General features: G+C 40.0%; 1 protein-coding gene across 1 annotated transcript; it reads left to right on the plus strand.

Moving 5' to 3' along the window:
- Positions 1–5,252: 5,252 nt before the first annotated feature.
- On the plus strand, positions 5,253–21,052 carry PLK4 (polo like kinase 4). The gene is made up of 16 exons (XM_054392341.1): positions 5,253–5,282; positions 6,141–6,236; positions 6,980–7,075; positions 7,167–7,281; positions 8,465–9,497; positions 10,409–10,509; positions 11,975–12,348; positions 13,140–13,244; positions 13,650–13,752; positions 14,517–14,666; positions 15,827–15,957; positions 16,907–16,998; positions 17,354–17,495; positions 19,135–19,275; positions 20,182–20,288; positions 20,953–21,052. The coding sequence occupies exons 1-16, from the start codon at positions 5,253–5,255 to the stop codon at positions 21,050–21,052; spliced, it is 2,916 nt and encodes a 971-aa protein (XP_054248316.1).
- Positions 21,053–21,893: the final 841 nt, after the last annotated feature.

Consider the following 21,893-nt stretch of genomic DNA (forward strand, 5'->3'; position numbering starts at 1 on the left):
TGACATAAGACAGTAGGTACTCTCCTGGATGTTGCATAATTCTGTGGCTTGGAAACATCATTAACAAAGGAATTGTGCCTGAGGGAGCAGTCTACGTTTGCAAATAAAACTAGCTGTCAACACTGGCAGTTACACCCACTGCTGGCAACTGAATATTCAATAAGGAAACCTCTAGTGAGCATCTTAAATAAACTAAGACGTTAGGCTGTGTATCTGGAGGGGGGGAAATAATACCGGCACTGGGCAAGGATAAAAACAACAGACTGGTGAATCCTGATACCAAAACCATACTGAGCATATGCTTCAGTGCACAGATGAGCATGTGTGTATCTGCAGAGTTGCATCTGCAGTGCACCAAGCCACTCAGCTGTCAAAAGATAAACATGAGATGAAAAGGTTTACAGAGTTGAAGACAGCTAAAATTCCACCTTGGAACTAGTGTTAGCCTTGGATATTTGGATGCTCAAGAGGTAAACTGAAAGAAATCCTAGACTGAAGCCTTTACTATGAATAAAATGCATTTGCAATAAACTGATGTTGCAGTGTTCCTCTCACGGCATTTTGATAGGCTGAAATAAGCACAGATAAAGTCTGAGATGGAATGCCTCTTGCATATGCCAAACATGGAGAGCTTTTCCTTTGGGTTGGGTTGGGTTTTTTTCACAGATTATCTTCTGACTCATAGAAGAACACTAAATCTTCTGGACAGTTTATAACTTAAAAACAACAACAACAAATTTACAGACACTGAAGGCATGGATAATAACCATAAGGAACAGGTCATATGCTCCTAATCAAGCACAGTCAAAGCAAAAACTTTTAATGAGATTTGCTGCAAACTTCAGTTGAATCAAGACTGGGAGGTTTTGTTCTCACAAATTTTGGCATGGTGCCTTCTTGACATACAGCAGATAAGTGACAAGACCTTTTAATGCCTATCTGCAGGATGTACTTATTGCTGTTACTACATTACTATGAATAGCATAAAAAGCATGCTGTGAAGACTGCAGAGCTCTGTAAAGAACAAACATTCAGCAAGTTTGTTCCAGAATTAATGATCAAACTTTTGAAATGCCAGACTGAGAAAAGCACCCAATAATGAATTGTTACTGACAGAAACTTTGCTTTTCACCATTCAATTTTTCATCAGACAAATGATTCTAAATAACAAGAGCAAGTTTTCTCATTTCTGAAAGCAAAGCTCAGTTCTCTTACTGAAAGCATTTGTGTGGGTGGGCAGTGAAACAAGGAAATTTAAATTTCATAAAATTGTATATTCTTTGTAGAAACACATAATTCTATTTAGTGAAAGACAGAAAGGCATCCAAGCTTCCATGATCACGTACTTTCCCTTGAATAAAATAAATTAATAAAAAATACAAAACAAAAACCATTGCAAACAAACTGGATTTGATTCAATTTTATGTTTTGAGTAAATCAGTCCTTCCTTGCCCATTTTTTCTACCATTAACATCCAGAATGAAGAACATGGGAAAAAATTGCCTGTGTGGTATCATTGAGACACTGACTGGAATGGGCTCTTCCTTCACAGGGCAGTCTTGATAAATACAAAGCCAAAATATTACTTCAGTGGTGTTAGGCCAGGAAATAACCCACTCATTTTTTTAAAAACAAGTTGTTCTTCTTCCAAACAGTTGTTGGACTTGGTTTCCAGTGAAGTCTCACAGAACTGCATTTACTTTATTGTGTTGCAAACACACACAGGCAGACTTGCAGGACAAGCCCTGATGCTTGGATTGCTTTGCTTGCCCTTCTTTGCTCCCACAGCTTGAAGTGTTGCTGAATTACTCTCCCTGCACAAGCATGCTGCCGATGAGCTCACCCCCTGGCAAGTCACAGCAATCTTTTGTGCCTATGTCTGTGAACGTAAGACATAATTTATTTAGGATATAAAGTTAACACATCAAGGCAGAACTGGACAGGGATCTTTACAACACCTTCCTGTGCCACACCTTAATTGTTTTAAAAGAGTGAAGGACACATTATGTGGGTTATTTCCTTTCCTTCTTCTCTTCACCTGACCTGAACATGTTATTTCTAGCATTCTTGCATACTAAAGTAGTCCTAAGTGAGAGAAGTTATGCAAACTTAAAAAAATTAAATGTGAAGAAGAACTCATCAAACTTTGCCTTGTTTGAAAACACAGCCATCTTGCTAGTTCTTCAAGGGATGAGGGAGGATCCCACTGAGTCATTCTCCAAACCATTTCTCCTCTCTTGGGTAAGAAAACAATACTTAGCAGAATGCTGTTAATAGTCAGCACACCTCCACTAAATGCAAGGTGCCAGCTTGACCATCTCTGTATTACACCAGAAAAGCTGCAGACTTTTAGCCTTATTCTGTAACAGTTTTCAGGTTAAGTCAAATGACAATCCATATTTATATATATATATATATATATATATATATATACACACACACACATATATATATATATATATATATATATATATATATATATATATACATGTATGTATGTATGTATTAAATCATGCAAGAGCAGTGTATTTGTCCCCCTGGGAAATACTTGCCTGGAGGACTCTATGGTTTTCATTTACTATTAAATTGAAACTGAGCATCTGCCTTGGCTCTAAACTTAAAGCAGAGCAAAATAAAGAACAAAGGTTGGCACTTTTCTGAAGCAATAAAATGGGAGGGGAAAATAATTGGAGTTTATTATCTAAATCAACCCACCTCTCTATTCTTTCAAATACAGAGATTATTGGAGAGATTATTCAAGATGCTGAAACTTGGCAAAGCCTCAGATAACTGCTAATTATTTAATAGTGTAATATTATTTTTAAAGGGCTAATAAAATGGCCTGAGATATGGATGGATTAATGTGACATCAGTGCAGACCAAAGCAGATGATGTGAAAGAGTTAAAGGGTATTAGTGCCACAAATACCAGTTACAAAATGTCATAGAAATAGTGCCAAATGTTTCAATTTAGTCAGAAGTTCTCTTACAAACCAAATACAACACCATATCCTCAGACTTTTGCAAAGCATTGGACCTAATACCACCTGACATTGTTAAAAAAGGATGATGGCAGGGATTTGCATTTTAGCAGAAAAACACAAAGTTAAAGGACTTGACAAACTCAGGTAAAGTTGCTCTAGAATAAATGCAGTCATCTAAAGGGGATGGTGAAGAGGTAATTAACCACTGAGACAGCCTGGCTAAAGGCAAGTCACAGTCACTGTCATTTGACACGTTTAAGAGAAACAGTCACTTACTAATGACAACGATCAATCCGAGTGCAGACCCAGTCCCTTAACAGAAAGGACTGTCTCAGAAAGAGTTCTTATTGCAAAATGTTTCACCGTGCAAGATTACAGTACCAAATACCCTTCTGCCGATTCGAGTGAAAAAAGAACATTTCATTAACTCTTACTAAGAGCAAAAAGTGGAATTCCCTTCTGGTTGGAAAATGTATGGATTTGCAGAGAGCTGCTGTGTTGTTGCCTGCTGTGCTCACAGCTCCCCCTTCTGTTCTAATCGACTGTAACCATCTTTCAGAGCATACACGTATTTTCTATTAGTAACAAACTTGTAGATCTGCTAAGAAAGAGCAATCTATATTATGCGTCATGCACATTATTATATGCTGGTCGAAATACCATGGCCACATTTTATAAGAGAAATGTGAGGTGACCACAAATCATAATCAATTCCCAGAAGCACTATTTCTTCTATTAAAAGCCCTTCCAATTACAGCATTTTAGTGATGTTTCAATAATAATAGAAAAAAAAAAACTTCCTCTTGGCCCTAATAAACATTCATATACATCTGCATTCAAAAACTTCTCCATTTCACATAAAACAGTATAGAAAGACTCTAAGTCAGTATCAGACACAAGGAATCACCACTCTCAGCTCAGTGCTTTATACTACACCAGGTGATAAAATTAGTTACCATCTTGCACTGTTTGTGTTAGAGCTATGCTAATCTCCCAGTATGTGATTTAGTTTGACACCACAGCCCCAAAACCAGAGGATCCTCCTACAGGTTCCTCAAGCAGAAGAGTGAATCAAATCCAGGCTTTGCAGTTACTCAGTGTGTGTTCCAGTAGTCTACTACAATACCACTATAATCTGACAAAATGTCACTGGCCTAGACTTTTTTCAATTATTTGAAGAAAAAATATAGCAATGTACCTTTGAGAAAAGACTGGGAACTGAGGATTTAAAACTTCAGTTTGCACCTTTTTCTTCAGTGAAAAAAAAAACACCTGTGAGAGGGAGATTTGGGACAAATCCCAGTCAACAGCTCTTCCCCTCAGCTAGCTCTGGGCAGTTTCCTCTTCAGCTGCAGGTTCCTCAGGATCTCAGGCAAAGGCAACTGTTGCTCATCTTGAGTCCTCTATAAGGAAAGTCTAGGCGCCGAGCCCAGGACACACCATCAATCTCACACTGAAGCCCATGGCTGTTTCTAGCCTATACACAGGAGACAAACACTCAGCACCTCCACTACTAGACACTGTACTAGCAAAGATGGAAGAACTGCACTTTGCACTTACCTATGTAAGCCAGCAAGCCAATGGGAAGCCCTTAAACTTTGTGAGTTTATGCCATGATTAACCCCAGCTATTAAAAAATACTAAGGAGTAACAGAACCTCTCTACTGAGTGTGACAGAAGACACCCATGTAATGGGTGTCTTTATTAGGAGAGTTCAGTTGTCACCAACCAGGACCTGAGCCTGCCAGCTCGGTCCACTTGCTCCAGGACTGAGGACAGGCATGGCAACGCCTGTGAGCCCAGCCTCCCTTGGCCACAGGCTGCGTGGAGGCTCTCCCCGCACTGAGGAGAGATACCTGAAACGGCGTAGGGCACTAGGAACAAGTGACTTCTCGGTCCAGGGCCGGAGTGGGCTCCCGGGCCGCCGCGGCCGCCACCACCGCCATCACCCCCACAACACACGCGCCGCAAACGGCTGCCAAGGAAACGGGCCCCCACCCCCTGCGCCCTGCCACCCCGCCCGCCCACCAGCCCCATGGGCGCCTCTCCGTGACGCGATTGCGTCACACGCAGCCTCGACCTGGGGCGGAGCCGAGAGGTAACGGCGCGATTTTTCAAAATGGAGGTGCAGGGGGAGGGGAGTGGCCGCCGGGCCCAGGAGCGGCCAGGCCTGGGCCGAGGTGGGCGGCGGAGGGCGCCGTGATGGGAAGCTGCGGCCGAAGTCCTGAGGAGAATCCATAGAAGAGACCCGGGGAGAGCCGCCGGCGCCATGGCGACCTGCATCGGCGAGAAAATTGAGGTGCGGAGCCCGGTCCCACTCCCTCAACTCGCGGGCCTGGCTGGGGCCGCCCCGCCATTTGCTGACGGTGTGGAGAGGCCAGATGGGGGGGGCTGTTCTTTACCGGGCTATTTGTTTATGGGAGGTTGCCGGCGAGGCGGTGAGGTGGTTCATACCGCCGCGCCCCGACGGGTTGTGGTGGGGTGAGCCCATCGGCGTCTCCCTGCGCTCTTTATCAGAGCGGATGCAAGGGCTCAGCCAACCGTGCCAAGCACCCTCCCGCCACATCTTTTCCCAGGCCGAACCGTGAAACCATGTTTACCTATTTACGGCGGGGGAATCTGCCCCGGGCGGGGCATCTCGGGCAGTGTCGGTGCGCGCGTTGCGCGGGGAGCTTTGCCTCCGCCGTGGTTTGTGTTCCCTGCGCTTCTATGTGAGTGGCAGCTGACCCGTGCGGGGCCCGCGGAGATGCCACTGAGCCGGGCTACGGAAAGCCTCAGGCGCTCTGTGCTTGCAGCGCGGGCGGCGGTCGCTTCCCTGCCGATGTCATAGCAGCGAGAGTCGGGGGCGGGTGTCTCCCGTCCCTCGGGAGAGACGGCGGGAGAAACGGCGGGAAGGTGGCTGCGCCGCGTCGCCCTGGGCAGCACCAGCGCCACTGTAAACCGGCCGCCGCCCGGGGAGGACGATGGCCATGCCAGGGGCGATGCTGCGCCGCCGCGCCACGGAGAGCACCGTCCAGGTACCCCCTGGGAACACTTGAGCCATTTCCTCAGCATCGATAGTGGGGGCCCCTCTCCTCTGTCGGTGGGGAGGACTCCGCATCGGGAGAAAGGTTTCAAAGCCTGAACTGATGTTCACGGCGATTTGTTCGTATTGCAGGATTTCAAGGTGGGGAACCTCCTGGGGAAGGGTTCCTTCGCAGGAGTCTACAGAGCAGTGTCCCTGAAAACTGGTCTGGAAGTGGCTATCAAAATGGTAAGGCAGCCAGTCAAGAAAGTCTCAGTCTTGAGAGAATTGATTGGGCAAGGTGCAGCAAATTGAGGTTATGTGGTTGGGTGTTCATACCTGCATTGCTCTGTGTCTGTGTGACTGATACTTAGATTAGAATTTGATCCTGAAATATACAGTACCACTAAATAAACTGCATTGATAATTAATAAAAGTGCCTACACTGCTATTAGAAGAATTTAAGCTCAAATATTCAAGATTGGGTGGACAATTATTGGTTGGACAATTATTCCTATCATTAAAATTCACATGATCACAAAAATGTCATCTGGAATCCATGTGGCTGAAGAGGTCCTGTCAAAAATGCTTTGTAAAATTTCCCCTCCCTACCAGGACACACTGAAGGAAACTACATCACAGCTGTTTTGCCAGATTCACTTATCTGTAATACTTTTTTTAGTATTAACTATATTTAACGTTTCTGCCTGGCAAAACAGAATTAGGTTTCTCTGCTTCAGTATTTCAGAAGTTTTCCTAATTAGTGTTAGGTTTGAAAAGGTTAAACCTGTCTGCTTTTAGACAGTTATCTGTCTCTCCACTTACTTGTTCATTTAAAGCATATAGTGGGTTAAACTATGTGAAAGCTTGCTTAGATTTACAGGTTTCCAGGCAAACATGCTTTGAATGTCTGAAATGTAAAATTCACTTAAAATAATACGTATGTAATTAGTGTTGCAACGCTTGAAAAATATTCTGTGATCCACTTACAGATAGACAAAAAAGCCATGCACAAAGTTGGAATGGTACAGAGGGTTCAAAATGAGGTGAAAATACATTGTCAGCTAAAGCATCCATCTATACTTGAGGTAAGAATCATATTCTTGTCCAGAGGACTGTGTATGTGCCTTGCTGTATAGTCTACAAAATGCATTTTAATTCTTTCATTTTATATTCTAGCTTTATAACTATTTTGAAGACAGCAACTATGTGTACTTGATACTTGAGATGTGTCACAATGGTGAAATGAGCAGATACATAAAGAACAGAAAGAAGCCCTTTTCAGAAGATGAAGGTAAGAATCTTTTCCATGTACATCTCTTTGCATTGATATTCTGTCTTATTCAGTAAATATTTAACTCTAGTGAAAGGATATTTAAAACTGCCATGGTTGAACCAGGTCCTATAATTTAAAGTCTTGTGATAAGCGATAATCTAGAAATTAATTATTATTATATGTATTCGCTTGAAACTTCAGCAAAATGGAATAAGCAATATAGAAACACAAACAACAGTTGTGTTATTTGAGGTTTTTAAAAAAACCTAATCAATGAACTTATTAGAAAGTAGAAGTATATTCAAGGTAGGAGCTACATATAATTGTGTTGAAGTATAGGTCAAGAGTGGGAAGTTGCACTTCACATCTGCAGATTTGCTTTCTTTATGTTGCATCTCTTTACCTCAGTGTTAGTGTATGATACTTTTTTTTTTTTTTTTTAGAAATTGAGATACTACTAGCCTTGCTGGTTTGCTAATGATAAAATAAATATAATCCAAATTGTCTCCTATAATCTAGATCTAGAGAAGCTGCTTAATCATGTATTAGCTGTTTGTGAAAGTGTGGAGCAACTGAGCAACGTAACTTTTTAGTTTTTAAGAATCTATTTTTACAATTTTAGGTTAATTGAAAATATCTCCAGCCTTGTTTATTGGTGTTTTGTCTTGTTGTTGTCTTTTTTTTTTTCGGTTAGCTGTGAAACAAACCTCTATAACTACCTGAAAGGAGGTTGTAGTGAGGCTGCTGTTGGTCTCTTGTGCCAAGTAACTAGCTCTAGGACAAGAGGAAATAGGTTTAAGTTGTGCCAGGGGAAGTTTAGATTGGACATTAGGGAAAAATTCTTTACTGAGAGAGTGGTCAGGTGTTGGAACAAGCTCCTGAGGGAAGTGGTGGAAGTGTTTAAGAAGCATGTAGATGTGGAGCTTTGGGATATAGTTTAGTGGTCGTGGTAGTTGGGTTATGGTTGGACATGATCTCAAAGGTCTTTTCCAACCTCAGTGATTCTATGATTACTTCATTAGAGACCACTTTTTAATGGACTGTCTCAGAACTTAGTCATGCCACACTGCTTAAAGCAGAAAGCTAATTCCAGTCTCATTAGCATAATGCTTAAACATCCTTGTTTAAAAAAATAAAAAGGCAAGACCAATAACAGACTTCATTTTATGTGACTAAAACATCTGGTTTTGTGTTTTGACAGTCCGACACTTCTTGCATCAGATTACCACAGGTATGCTGTATCTTCATTCTCATGGAATACTGCACCGGGACCTCACCCTCTCTAATATCTTACTCACCAGTAATATGAATGTCAAGATTGCTGACTTTGGACTAGCAACTCAGCTGAAAATGCCTCATGAAAAGCATTACACCATGTGTGGAACTCCAAATTACATTTCTCCAGAGATAGCCACGAGGAGTCCACATGGACTTGAATCTGATGTTTGGTCTTTGGGCTGTATGTTTTATACTCTTCTTATTGGAAAGCCACCTTTTGACACTGACACAGTCAAGAACACACTGAATAAAGTGGTGTTAGCAGACTATGAGATGCCAGCCTTTTTATCAAGAGAGGCACAAGACCTTATACACAGGCTGCTTCGCAAAAATCCAGCAGATCGTTTGAGTCTTTCCTCAGTGTTGGATCATCCTTTTATGTCCAGGTGTAGCTCTGCACGGAGTAAAGAATCTGGAACTTCGGAAGATTCCATGGACAGTGGAAATGCTACTATTTCTACAACCTTCACAGGCTCTTCCAGCATCAGTGCCAGCGGTTGCTTGAAGGAAAAGAAAAAGCTATTAGTTGGACAGCCACTTCCGAATAAAATCACTTTTTTCCCCAAAAGCAAGAACTCCAGTAGTACTTCATCAGTAGATGGAAGTGGTTCTTTCCATCAGTGGGGAATGCAGGTAAAGGAAGTCGGTGTAACTGGCCGGGGAAGAACCATGCAGCTTGCTGAAGACAGACCGCATTCGCGCTACCTCCGAAGGGCCCACTCATCAGACAGGTCTGGCACATCCCACAGCCAGGCTCAAGGTGTATCCAGTAGTGTTGAGAGATCTCACTCCATGGAACTTCTTTCCAAACCCAAAGTAGGACCAAGGGAGAACACAGAATGCTTTTCACCTGTCAACAGCTATACTGATATAGGAGAAATATATAAGGAGAAGGCCTCTAGTAGTTCTGGTTCTTTTGAAGGACAAATATCTCCACCTGTAAAAGACCAACCACAGTAAGAATTACTTTTCTTAGTAAAAAAAATTAATTTAGAGCTGCCTTACACATCAAATGCATGATTTTTCCTTTAACTACACTGTTGTAAGTGCCCAAAGGTTCTGTACTTGTAGCTTGAGTGCCAGATAGGAGAGGGTGATAGTTGATGCTGTTGCTATGTAAAGCTTTACTTCCCCACTGTCCCTGGCTTTAAGACCATAGGTGTGGTGGCATATCAGCTGGCTAGATCATAGCTTTTCCTTGTCCTGGTAATGCTCTGTTAGTGACTTTATCCAAGTGCAGTAAGTTGAGTGTTTCTTTCCCTGTAGAAGTTGTAGTAGGGAGCATTGCTAATTGCTCTTTGAAGAAGAGCCAGACTAGGGTGGAAGGCATTCAGGGTGTAATTAGCAGCTAAGGTTTTTTCCTATACTGGGAATTAAAAACTAGGTTTAAGAACATCTCCTTGCACTGTTATCAGTGGCTCTTTGTTCATATATGCCAGTTCCGAGAGTCTACTAGTGAGTGCCAACAGGGTTAAGTTTGTGCTAGAAATTAGTAATCATTTTGCACTCCATTTAGAAACTATTTTGTTTGGGTTTCATTTAATGCTCTAGCCAATGAACATTGCCCCTTCCTTGAAGGTACTCAAGGATGGGTTGGATGAGGCCTTGAGCAACCCAGTCTAGTGGAGGATGTCCCTGCCCATGACAGTGGGGTGGAAACTAGGTGATCTTCAAGGTCCTTTCCAACCCGAACCATTCTGTGAACATTCTCTGTGAAAGAGAAGCAAGTTGTATGCTGTCTAGAGCTGCAACATACTACCTGCGTTTCTTAAATCGAGAAGTGTTTCTGGAGCTGTAACAGTACACTTTTTATTGTGCTAATGTCTTTGATGTGATCTCGATTACACATACAACTTTTATTTTGCAGGTCAAATTATCTCTGCCCAATGAAGCCCCAGCTTGGTTTGTTGGAGCAGAAATTCCAAGCTGAAACAATGCAACAGTGGCTTGGAAGCATGCAAGCAAATGGTGTGTTATTTATTGGTGGTGTACTTTAGCACTCAAGTTGGAGTAGTGCCTTGTAGGAGTTTCTGTGAGATTTTCTATTATTTTATTTCTTGAAACTTGTGACAGAAGGGGTATCTGTATGGCCAAGTAACTATGCTACCAGAGTATAATGCTGACATCTGAAATGACAGCAACTGGATGTTAACAGAGGCTACTGCAGGCAAACGTTTTTTCCTCAAAGAAAATCGTGGGAGACCCTAAACTGATTTGTCACTGCCAAAAATTGACACAGATGTTGAGAGAGGCAAAATTGTTTCTAGTGTCACTAACCCATAGAATCATTCTTAAGCAAGAAATACCCCTTGAAAACATTGTCTTGTTTTCTCTTTTGGAGTAAGCTGCAACATCTTAGTTTCCTAAGGCAGGAATTAATTTCATAAGGTTTTGTATTTGGTGTTCCTCTTAAGCTGTGGGGTTGGTATGCGACTGCCTTCATCAGAGTGAACAAATTGTACACTGAATTTAAAGATGTAGTTATTACCACCTTCTAGCATGACTTTTCAGTTGTAACCTGACACAAGTAAAGGGGTCGAAAGATGGGTAGGTGACTCAAAAGCTCTGTGAATAATTGCACAAATAGACCTGAAGAGGAAAACGGGGACCTCAGTGAATGAGAAAGATAATGAGGCTGCAGAAGGAGGGGTGGAGGAAAGGACAAAAAACGCAGAAGGGAAGGAGGTTCTTTGTCATGCATCATGTTACAGCATTTACAAATAATGTAATTTAATCATAAAATCACAAATCCATTCTGGCCTTATCGGTTTGCTATTACTGGACTCTCCCTGTCTATGGGGAACTGTAATCATATGACATATGGTCTGAATAATGCTACTGAATGTTTGATCTCAACTGTTCTGCAATATGGTAGGAGGAGTGAAATACTCATGAGGGTGAGGCTAAGGTTTAAAACTGGGGAAGCAGTTATAGGAAGTTTAAATATCAAAATAGGGGGTTGTCTTTTAACAGGTGACTGGAATTAAAACAGGTTTTGAAGTGTGCATTTAACATCTCAAGTACTTAAATTTTGTCTGATGCTAAAGCACTAGCTAAGATGAAACTTAAATAAAATTTGTTATTACTGGTTGTCTGAATGGCAAGTAAGCTATCAACAGATAAAACCAGTTCTTGTTTATCTATGTGAAATCTTAGTATTTTGTATTTCAACAGTTCTGTGAAATTATTTGAGGTATCTTAGGACTGTAGGCTGAAACCTAGTAACAGTTTAAGTAGCACTGGGATTTTGTTATCATTGGTATTGATTGGTACTAAAGTTGTAGCCTAATGATTTGGACTAAAGACTAAAGCAATCCCATTCCCTACTCAAGCTTTCTAAGATGGTACTTGGAAAAGTTTTGAAAAATACAATAACTTTTTTCTTCTGACTGTGACTCTTTAAATCTGCAATGTATCTTTATGATGCCTTCAGTTCCACTGAGACCACCTGCAGACCTAACAAGCAACAGTAATGCACATGGAGGTTTTCGGTATCATCTGGATGTGCAACAAGATGCGTCAAGAAACGCATGGAACACCTTAAAAGATATGAGGAGTCATGATGCATCTGTCGACTGCCCACATTCTTTAAATGAGACTAACCCAAAGAAATACATCCCTGGAGTTCTCTGCAACTCTGAGACAATTCAATCGTCTTCTTCATGTGGCCTTTGTCCGACTTCAGAACAAAACCAAATGTGGAGCAAAGAACCGCGGGCACATCACAAACCTACACTGCGAAGTGTGGTATCGCCTCTCAGCGCTCACAGGCTGAAACCCATCAGGCAGAAAACAAAAAATGCAGTGGTATGTATTTGTGCTTAAAATGGAAACAACTTAAATATGATGTGAATAACTTCAAAATCACTTGGTCAACTAGAAGCTTTGGGGTTTTTTTTAATAACACTTTATAATGACTTATGTGATTAAATTGCATCTTAGATTTTGCATATGGCATACTGGGACCTTGTGGTCAAATCCTGGAAATGGTGACAGGACATTGCTTTCAGCTTACAAGCAAAGAAACTGTAGGTAGACATCACAAATATTAAATACAGATCCTACAGTTCCAACACTGCTGCTTAGCTGTACAGTTGTGCTTAAGTTTTCAGCATTAAAATTTTAACTGTCAAGCACATCAGCATTTTTACAGTTAAATAACCGAATTAGAAATGAAATGCTGCTTTTTCCCCGTCTTGTGGATGTGAACGCAAAACCAATTCCACTAATCCTTACTGATTACATACAGTTTTCTGGTTGGTTTGTTCCTGGTATTATGCCTTTGCCTTATGTTCAGTTTCTTACAGTCTTACTCTTCTTACAGTGTTTCCTCCCACCCCCCAGTTTGATGGGGTTTTTTTGTGAGTTGTTTTTTGTTTGTTTTTTTTCCCCCCTCTTGGTTTGCTTTGTCACTTAAGCAGCCACTCCCTCACTGACCAGACTTATAACTCTGAGTCACGTTGAAGCAGTGTTCTGTTTTAATAGCAGGAAGAGCAAGTGTTACTGTGAGAAGCATTAATAAGGTTGCAGTGCATTCAAGGAAGAAGAAAACCCTTTTCTTAGAGCAGTTGAGGAAAGAAATGATATCTTCTGTTTAGGTGAGCATTCTAGACACTGGAGAAGTGTGTATGGAGTTCCTAAAAGATCACCATTCACAAGAACTTGTCAAAGAAGTTCTCAGAATATCTTGTGATGGAAATGTGGTGAGTATGTTTTCACTTTCTTTGCTGTTGTAAAAAGGGCTTAGAGTACTCTGTTCCTTCAGAGCTGTATTGGGGTTTTTTGCTTTAATTTTCATTGAAGTGATTATTTCTTTAGAAATGCTGTGTTTACATATGCACAGCTGTAAACTCCTTTCTTTCCCCCATAGTAAAGCCACAGAAATATAGGTAGATAGCAAACAATTATTTCAGAGGAAAATTAGACTTGATTTTTGTAGTACGTGAACTATTGCTGGAAAAACTGCTGCTGTTAAACAATTAGAGGAATAGTGTTCATAGTCAATGATAGTAATTAATTAAACTGTGACTTATTTCCATATCTGTTAAAAGTAGGGAACATTGTAGTAAGTAGAAACTTTTTGTAATTTTTTTTTTTCTTTTCTGTAGATTGCAGTTTATCATCCAAATGAAGGAAGAGGTTTCCTTCTTGACGACAGACCTCCTGCTCCTCCTGAAGACATCTGTATGTATAATTTTGACAACTTGCCAGGTAATCTGAAATGTTACAATGAATGAAATGTTATAATGAATGTGATTTTTAAGGGAATCTTGTTTGAGACTTTTCGACTTTCAGCATTTTTTCAGGTAATTGTGAAGATAAAACTCCTTTTAGAATAAGAGGCAAACTGGTTCTAACTGGAAACTATTTTGAAACTTCACCAGAAAGTGCAAACCCACAGGTTTTCATTCTGTATGGAGGTTACTGTAAAAGAGGTGACTCTTGTAGTGTACTCGAGTTAAAGCTTTCTTCATTTTCTCATTCGTATTGGAAGCTCTTTAAATGTGATTAGAAGAAATATTATCCAAGTTGCTTTTAAATCAACAGCTTTACTTTGTGCTTTCTTGATACTCATAACTTAGGGATGAAGGGGGAAAAATACATTGGAGTATTTTATGTAGACAGCTTGAGAAAAATACAAGTTAACTCTAAGTTCTTAAGAGACAAGCAAACCTCTCTAATTAGAGGTTTTACCTGAAGCCAGCTAGACTATGATATCTATTTAAATGATACATGCGGCACTTTACTATGTTGTTGAGATTCAGAACTATGTTAATTGAAGCTGTTGAAGATGCACACTTTTTAAAGAATTGGTGGCAATAAGTCAGCTTGAACATACTTGAGTAAACTACTTAAGCATTACTTACATGCTTCAGCTATCAAATGCGCATTTTAAATGACTTTTCTCCAGGCTGGTGCACAGTGTTTAACCTGATGATTTTTTTGATACAAGTTTTAAAAATCTTCTCTCTTAGAAAAGTACTGGAAAAAATACCAGTATGCAGCCAAGTTTGTGCAGTTGGTAAGAACAAAAACCCCCAAAGTCACGTTCTACACAAGATATGCCAAGTGCATGTTGATGGAGAATTCACCCACTGCAGATGTTGAGATTTGTTTTTATGATGGTACGTATTGTGGTGGTGATGTGAATAATTATTATTCAAGCTGCACTAAAATATTGCCAAACACTAGATGATGAATATGTAAGGTTGAGGAAAATATCAAACTTTTTTTTTTTTATTTCTGCCACTCCAGCCTTTAATCTAGCATGTGCTGATGAGTTTATTATTCATTAGTTCCTTACTGGTATCTTATTCAGGAAGTAAACGTTCAAGTGTTAGATAAATTACACCTTTTTTTATTCATGAGCTCTTTGTATTTGGTAGTTAACCTGCTTGGTGAAAGGTGTGTCCCTACTCCACATTGAACACTCGCTGGAGAAAACACCTGGCTGCCTTTTCCAACTCTGTCCTTCATAAGATGGACTGCACTAGAGATTGTTGTTGGGTTTTTGTGGTTGGGTGTTTTTTTTTTTCTTTTTTTTGGCTGTGGGTTTTTTTTAAAACTAGGTTGGAAAAAATGTCAGCGATCAAGTCCAACCTATTACCCAATACCTAACACCTCATGACAACTCAACCATTGCACCAAGTGCCACATCCAATCTTTTTTTGAACACCTCCAGGGACAGTGATTCCACCACCTCCCTGGGCAGCCTGTTCCACTGGCCAATTACTCTTTCTGTGAAGAACTTTCTCCTTACCTCAAGCCTGAATTTCTCCTGGCGCAGTGTTTTCTCACTATAGACTGCTGTCAGCTAGTTTGGTATGCCACATGCATAGATACACCCCAACAGAATTCATGGCCCCAAAGAAGACTGAACAGCTCTGTGACTCAATGCTGAACTGCTATTGAAAGATCAGACGTCTTTATTAAAACCTTACAGAAATACTGATAAGCCCTACTTAACCACTTTGTGACAATATTGTTAGAGATGTTAGTTTTCTCTCAGATGAATATTTAGAAGGTTCTTAGAATACATAAAAAATGCATTATTCAGCCCCTTTAAGTAGTGATCTTTGGCTGTAGAAAGCATTCTGGTAATGTCACAGTCCCAATTTTAGTGGCTTTTTTCCTGCAAGACATAGGGCTCATGGAGTAGTCATTTTGTTCTTGCATTAAAGTCGTTGAGATAGATTTTTAGAGTAGAATGTAATGGCAGAAACTTGCATTTCATAGATGCTGGCATGTTATACCATTCACACTAGGAGTTTGTACCCTTTTACAGGAGCAAAGATACACAAGACAGCTGGTGTAACTCGTGTGATTGAGAAATCAGGGAAATCCTTCACTTTGAAAGGAGAAAGCGAAGTAGGTTTGAAGAAGGAGGTGCAAGTTTATATGGATCATGCAAATGAGGTAAACTATTCTAAAGAAAATGTCTCCAGTGCAAATCAAACTGAAATGTCAGTTTCTCTTTCACAAATGTGCTTTCAATGTTGCTTTTCATTTTTTTCATTATGTTGAGGAGGAATGATAAAGTGGTTTTGGAAAAGCAAATATCAATGGTAACAGTAATGATGCCTCACAGTGAAGAATGATACAGTAAATTCTTGCTAGTGTGTGAAGCAGGTTTGCCTGTCTGAAAGGAATGAGTAGATGAAGCTGCTTTATGAACATTAAAACAAAACAAATACAATTACCAAATTACAATCCCTACAAAACAAACAACCCGCTAAAAAATAAAAGGAAAAAAAAACCTGACCCCAAAATGAAACACAAAGCAACTAAAAAAACCCAAACAGACATTTGACAGAAAAAAAGAAAAAACAACCCACCACTCCACTTTGCCCTCACCCCCCCAAGAAAACCCCAACCTAAAAAAAAAAAACAACAAAAAACCAGAAAAACATCAAACAAAAAAACCCTCCAGGTTTTTAACTGGCCTTCCTGCTCTGCTTTTCTATCTCTTGTTTGTGTCACCCAGTTAGCAGTCACAAGAGTAATTTTTTGTCTATGATTTAGGAAACAGTAAAAATATGGTACACATTCCCTATTCAGTCTTGTTTATGTTCTCTTACTTTCTGGAGGAGAATTTGGATGTCTTCTTTTTTAGCAGGGCTAGATGGGGAACTAAGAGCAGATGTGATTATATGGAGCATAACTCCAGATGTGCTGAAGTTAGGAGAGAGTCTCACTGTAGTAAAGCTTTTTGAATATCCTTCATGATATGTGGGTGCAGCTATTAGATGTTCACTACCACTGGAAAAAAGCATTTTCTTGTGTAGGCTCAGCTGCCACACTCAACACGTATCAAACAGCACCACTGTTGCCTGCTAAACTTGTAACAAGCCCCTTCTGATTTCAGGGACATCGTATATGCCTTGCACTGGAATCTGCTGTTTTGAAAGAAGAAAAAAGGAGTGAAGGTGTTCCATTCTTTCCAATAATTGTTGGAAGGTATTATGTTTTACTTGAAAACACTGATGCATTTGAACATTCCCACTAAGCAGCCTTATGCAGCCAAGGTGTGCAGAAGCCAAGGTTGCTTAACAGAGGCAAGATAAATATTATCTTTGCAGAATGTTTAAACACCTGATTTTGGACCTGCAAAGCCTTCTATGATACTAGGACAAACAAATGTGTGGGGTTAGACTAAACAGGCTAACAGTTAGCACATTTAAAGCAATTCTGCTGAGGACTGGTGCCATCGTGTGCTTTGTACAGCCCCTGATAAACTGAAGGAGGAGCTGTGCTTGTTTCTTTAGTCCCTTGTGGACAGACCTTTTCCCAACGTGTCCCATTGTTTTTCCAGAAAACCTGGCAATAGTGAGTCGCCGCAGGCTGTAGCATCTCCACTGCTGGAAAGTAAGAGCTGTACAAAAGAAGTTATGCCACTGGATAGAAATACAGCCACCAATTCTGCTCCAGTTCAAACTCCTAACTGTGCTCCCTCTGTAAGTACACAAGAACAGACAGTGGAGACAGCTCTACAGAACGAATTCAATAGTGCTGTTTTATTTGAACTAATAGAACTACATTTGTATGGACTTCAGCTTTTGTTAGCCATCTGTGAGCATATTGACAAGAAATGTTAGATCTCATTTCAACTAATTTTTCATATTTGGATTTAAGGTCATGTAAAAAAAATCTAAGTTCTATGCAACTTTCACTCCAAATTCCTCTTGGGAACGTGGCTTATGGTGTCTTGAGTGTGTTTTGGAGACCGCTCAGGCCTGTGTATCAAGTGACAGTCACAAAGGATATGGGCACTGAAGGATGTTTTTCTGAAATGAAGTAATAGGGTGTATTAAAAAAAGTGTATTTATGTGTATAGAATACAAGGCTTTGTACGATTTCATGCAGCTGGTTTAAAATAAATCCACTGAGCTTTCATTGCTGCATCACAACCCTGATACAACTGTCCCAGCTGACTGAATCTTGCTGGGGTCTTGACACAAGGAGTTTGTCTTGTCTCCACTTTGTGAAATCTGTGTGGGTCTGCATCTCTGTTTTTGACTGTAGAGCACATCTGATTGGTGCAGAACCTTCTTGTTTTTCCCTGACTGATGTGAACCTGGCTACAGAAATTCCTGCATGCTTTAGTACTAGCATTGATTTTTACACTGCCTTAATGGTACTGCATCATACCTTGAGGGTTCAGCATTCAAACTCATTCTTTGTTTGCCATTCAGCAAACACTTCCACTTCAGTCGTTAAGACTTTTGCTGATTGCTTTCTCTTCTGAAGTTTGTATGTCTAATATAAGACAATAGGTATTGTCTTTCCATGTTACTCTTAACTCTGTCAGCTTCTTCATACTTGTACTAGATTTGTATATCCTGAGGTACAGCTTGTTGTCTCTTTCAGGTTCCTGTAGTTACCTGGATCCTGAAATCTTTCCTGACCAAGCTCTCCTATTTCAGAGGCATCCTCTGACTTGCATCTTTTCACTGAACCCTGACTCTTACATACTGCTCAGCACACCACCTCATCTGTCATCTCTGTGACTCTGGGAGGAGGTATCTGAGCAGTAAAACTTCTATAGAAGCAAATGTGTTCCTCCTAGGCCATAATGGTGGTGTTGTCCTGAAGGCCTCCAATATTTGATCCTCTCTTATTTCACCACTTGTCTCTCTCAACCTCTGTATGTGGTGTAGAACTCTGCTATTAATGTTCAATGTTCTAGTTTCCAATTAATAGCCATGTCCCTAATTTTGTAAATATTGGCCAAGCGGTCAGCTGGATGAGGGCTGTTCTGTCAACTAACTTGTGTTGAACATAGTTCCTGAAGATGGGACAGGGTTTTCTGACAGTCAAATAAGGAAAAACAGGGTTTAAGTGGAAAAAATGAGCTTCGGGAAAAGTGATTCTTTTGTCAGTACAGGGAAGTGGTAGAAAAACTGCCATAATAATGAAAGACATAGAAAACCTTGTGGGATGGCTATCATGTATGGTTCTTAAAGGAGGCATATAGACTAAATCTGGCTATTTATATGGAGAGATCAAAACAGGTGGTAATTGACCACTGTAGTTGGTACATAATTAGTTGGATTCATACTAAAGCTGCTAATACTGTGTGTTTCTGGGTTTTAGGTGGTGTCATATGAGAAGTCTACCTTTGTGACTGGCACTGCTGAACCTACGTGCTCCTCTGTTCACCAAATGGAATGCAGTCCAAATTCAGCCCAGCTTGTGAAGTCTGTCTTTGTGAAAAATGTTGGTTGGGCTTCTCAGGTGAGAAATGAATACTGATTAAAGAGAAGGCTGTTCTTTTTATCTGTTGAACTTGAGATATGTATCTTTAAGTCATGAACTTTAAACTTGATTTGAGGAATACGTTCAGTTGTGGTCTGCTACAGTTGAAATCCAAAAATGGGTATGTGGGAAGGTCCTTGCATGTAAGGGTCTTAGATAAATATCATGGTGAACTACATAAGAAGAAACCAAAACAATAGTTCAGTATTTCGGTTACAATTTTCTTGTGGTTATTATTGCCTATTTCGGTGTATTCTCTCACTTTAATTTCACTCTAGTGAAAAACTGAAGTTTTTAGACTTTTGTCTGTTCACTAATATAGATCCAAAGGTGTCATGACAATGTATTTTTAACAAATATGTACTAGACCTGTACAAGAAGAGGGAGTCTGATATACAACAAAAAAAAGCTGCTTCCTTACAGAGAAATATTTCCTCTGCTTTTCTCTGGAACCAGCTTCAGAGGTAAAATGGTTCTCTATAGTGCAGATAAAGGAAACTTCCTCTCCTAACAGGAAAAGTTTGCTTTATTTGTGTTTTTATATATATCACTTTAAAATTTATATAGCTGTGAGCTCTTGCAAATGGGCTATTTTATATTTGGCTTTAATACTGCTTTAGAAGTGGTTAAGCTAAGGTATTTCAACTGTCATTGTAAAAGATGACGTAAAGCTGAGTATCTGAACCCTCAGGAAGTCTGATTCCTGAGACTGTGTCAAGAGTACTTCATAGCAATCTACATGTAATCTTTATCCTTAAAATCCTGACCAAGACACCCAAGTCACTTCAGCAATACTCAAACTTCAGGCTTCAATTACTAGAAGAATTCTAGGTATGTAATCTTGTGGTTTATGTCCCCAAACCACAATGTAACTTCTCTCATTAGCTGACCAGTGGAGCAGTGTGGGTTCAGTTTAATGACGGATCCCAACTGGTAGCCCAGGCTGGTGTTTCTTCCATCACCTACACATCTCCAGATGGGCAGACAACCAGGTGAGTCTAACTGCTATACAAATCATTCTGTTTCCTGTCAGTGCAAGGCCGTTACACATAAGGTAAACTTCATAGCTGCTTTTTGGTTTGCTTTGTAGATAGTAAAACTTCTCAGATGATCAGCTTATAAATTTAATAAAGAGAAATATCACCAGCTTTGACTGAACTCTGGAATAAATAAAAAAATGCTGGGAATGCATCTTCTTGGTCTCTAGAGGACAGCCACTGTTGATGTGTAATATTTAAAAAGAGGGAGGGGGACAAAAGTAAGGTTTTAATACTTTTCTGTTTTCCCAAGACATTGCTAGATTAGGGAGATACCATGGCAGTAGTCTTCTGAAGCACACAGGTGAAATTTTCCCTATCTTTTTGACACTGGACACCTCTCCTATCATAGAGCCACTCAGAGACAGTAATGCACAGAGTATTCAGATGTTATTGCAGCTTTAAGTATTGTTTAGATGTTTTCTTAATCTGCCTTAAGTAAAGAGTGGCTTATATTGAAGCCATCAAGCTCCAATTTATGTGGCCGGATAAACTTAAAATCCACTTGACTTAGTGGTTTGCCTATTTGCAGGCAAGTTTTAATACAATTATTTTGTTCTGAAATAAGATTTAATTCTTTCCAGTATCTAAATGTTTCTATGCTCATTTGCTTTTCTAGGTATGGAGAAAATGATAAGCTGCCAGAATACATTAAAGAGAAGCTGCACTGTCTGTCTTCTATTCTTGTGATGTTTACCAATCCAGCCAGTCCCCACTGATGAAAGCAAAGCAGGTGTCAGGACACAAGAGCTCAATAAACTCACTGACTTTCAAGTGATATGACTAATTTTACTCAGCTTTCACAGAAATGCTTTCCATAGCTGGTAAAAAAAAAAGGAAGGGAAGGGTTGCTGTTTGTGTAGTGAAGTGCTTGTCAAGTATCATACAAAATGTTTTCCCTCCGAATGATGGATACATTTGCTCAAGCTAAACTGTGAGCAACTTACTCCAAGATAGCATCAACTTTTGGGAAGTTCTCTGAATCTTGTATTCTTTTTCCTTCCTCCACTGCTTATTTGGTGCCAACAATCAAAGAAAAAAATGCATCTGTGCTGTTGAAGTGTTTGTGTTTGTAAATAACTTATTTTTACATCTTACAAGTAATATATGTAAATATGTATATGTTTTATAACTGTTTTTATTGTTTGTAGCAGCAGCCTTAACTTCCTTGCACAAGCATTTTATAAAAAAAAAAAAGTTAAAAAAGCAGTGGTTCTTGTCCAGACCTATTTCTTTGTTTCACCTTTAAGTGATGATTTAGCAAGAGCCCTTTCAGCTCAATTTGAAACAGGAGCTGATCTGATCTCTCTTAAGAGTATCACCTTGGGCCTGGGTCAAGCTTCAGGAGAAAGGTCTCAACCTGTTGCATAAAGTTGTTTCGACTTTGTTGCACTGTGGTTTCTATGGTCACTGTTCCAGCTCTGGCCTACAGCTGACTCAAAACAGGAGCACATTTGAAAAGAAAATAAACTACATCCTGTAGTAACTGATTGTTACTTTGTAGGAGTTGTAATAACTTCACATCCTTTTACCTTGTCTTGCACATTAGAAATTGCCCTT

Source organism: Indicator indicator, chromosome 25 (genome assembly GCF_027791375.1).
Source record: "Indicator indicator isolate 239-I01 chromosome 25, UM_Iind_1.1, whole genome shotgun sequence".
NCBI classification, from domain to species: Eukaryota; Metazoa; Chordata; class Aves; order Piciformes; family Indicatoridae; genus Indicator; species Indicator indicator.

Bases quoted from the DNA above. Each gene is read 5' to 3' on its own strand.
- PLK4 (XM_054392341.1), top strand. From the start codon at position 5,253: ATGGCGACCTGCATCGGCGAGAAAATTGAG. The intron at 12,349-13,139 runs GTATGTATTTGT...TCTTCTGTTTAG, and splicing joins AGAAAACAAAAAATGCAGTG to GTGAGCATTCTAGACACTGG. The intron at 13,245-13,649 runs GTGAGTATGTTT...TCTTTTCTGTAG, and splicing joins TATCTTGTGATGGAAATGTG to ATTGCAGTTTATCATCCAAA.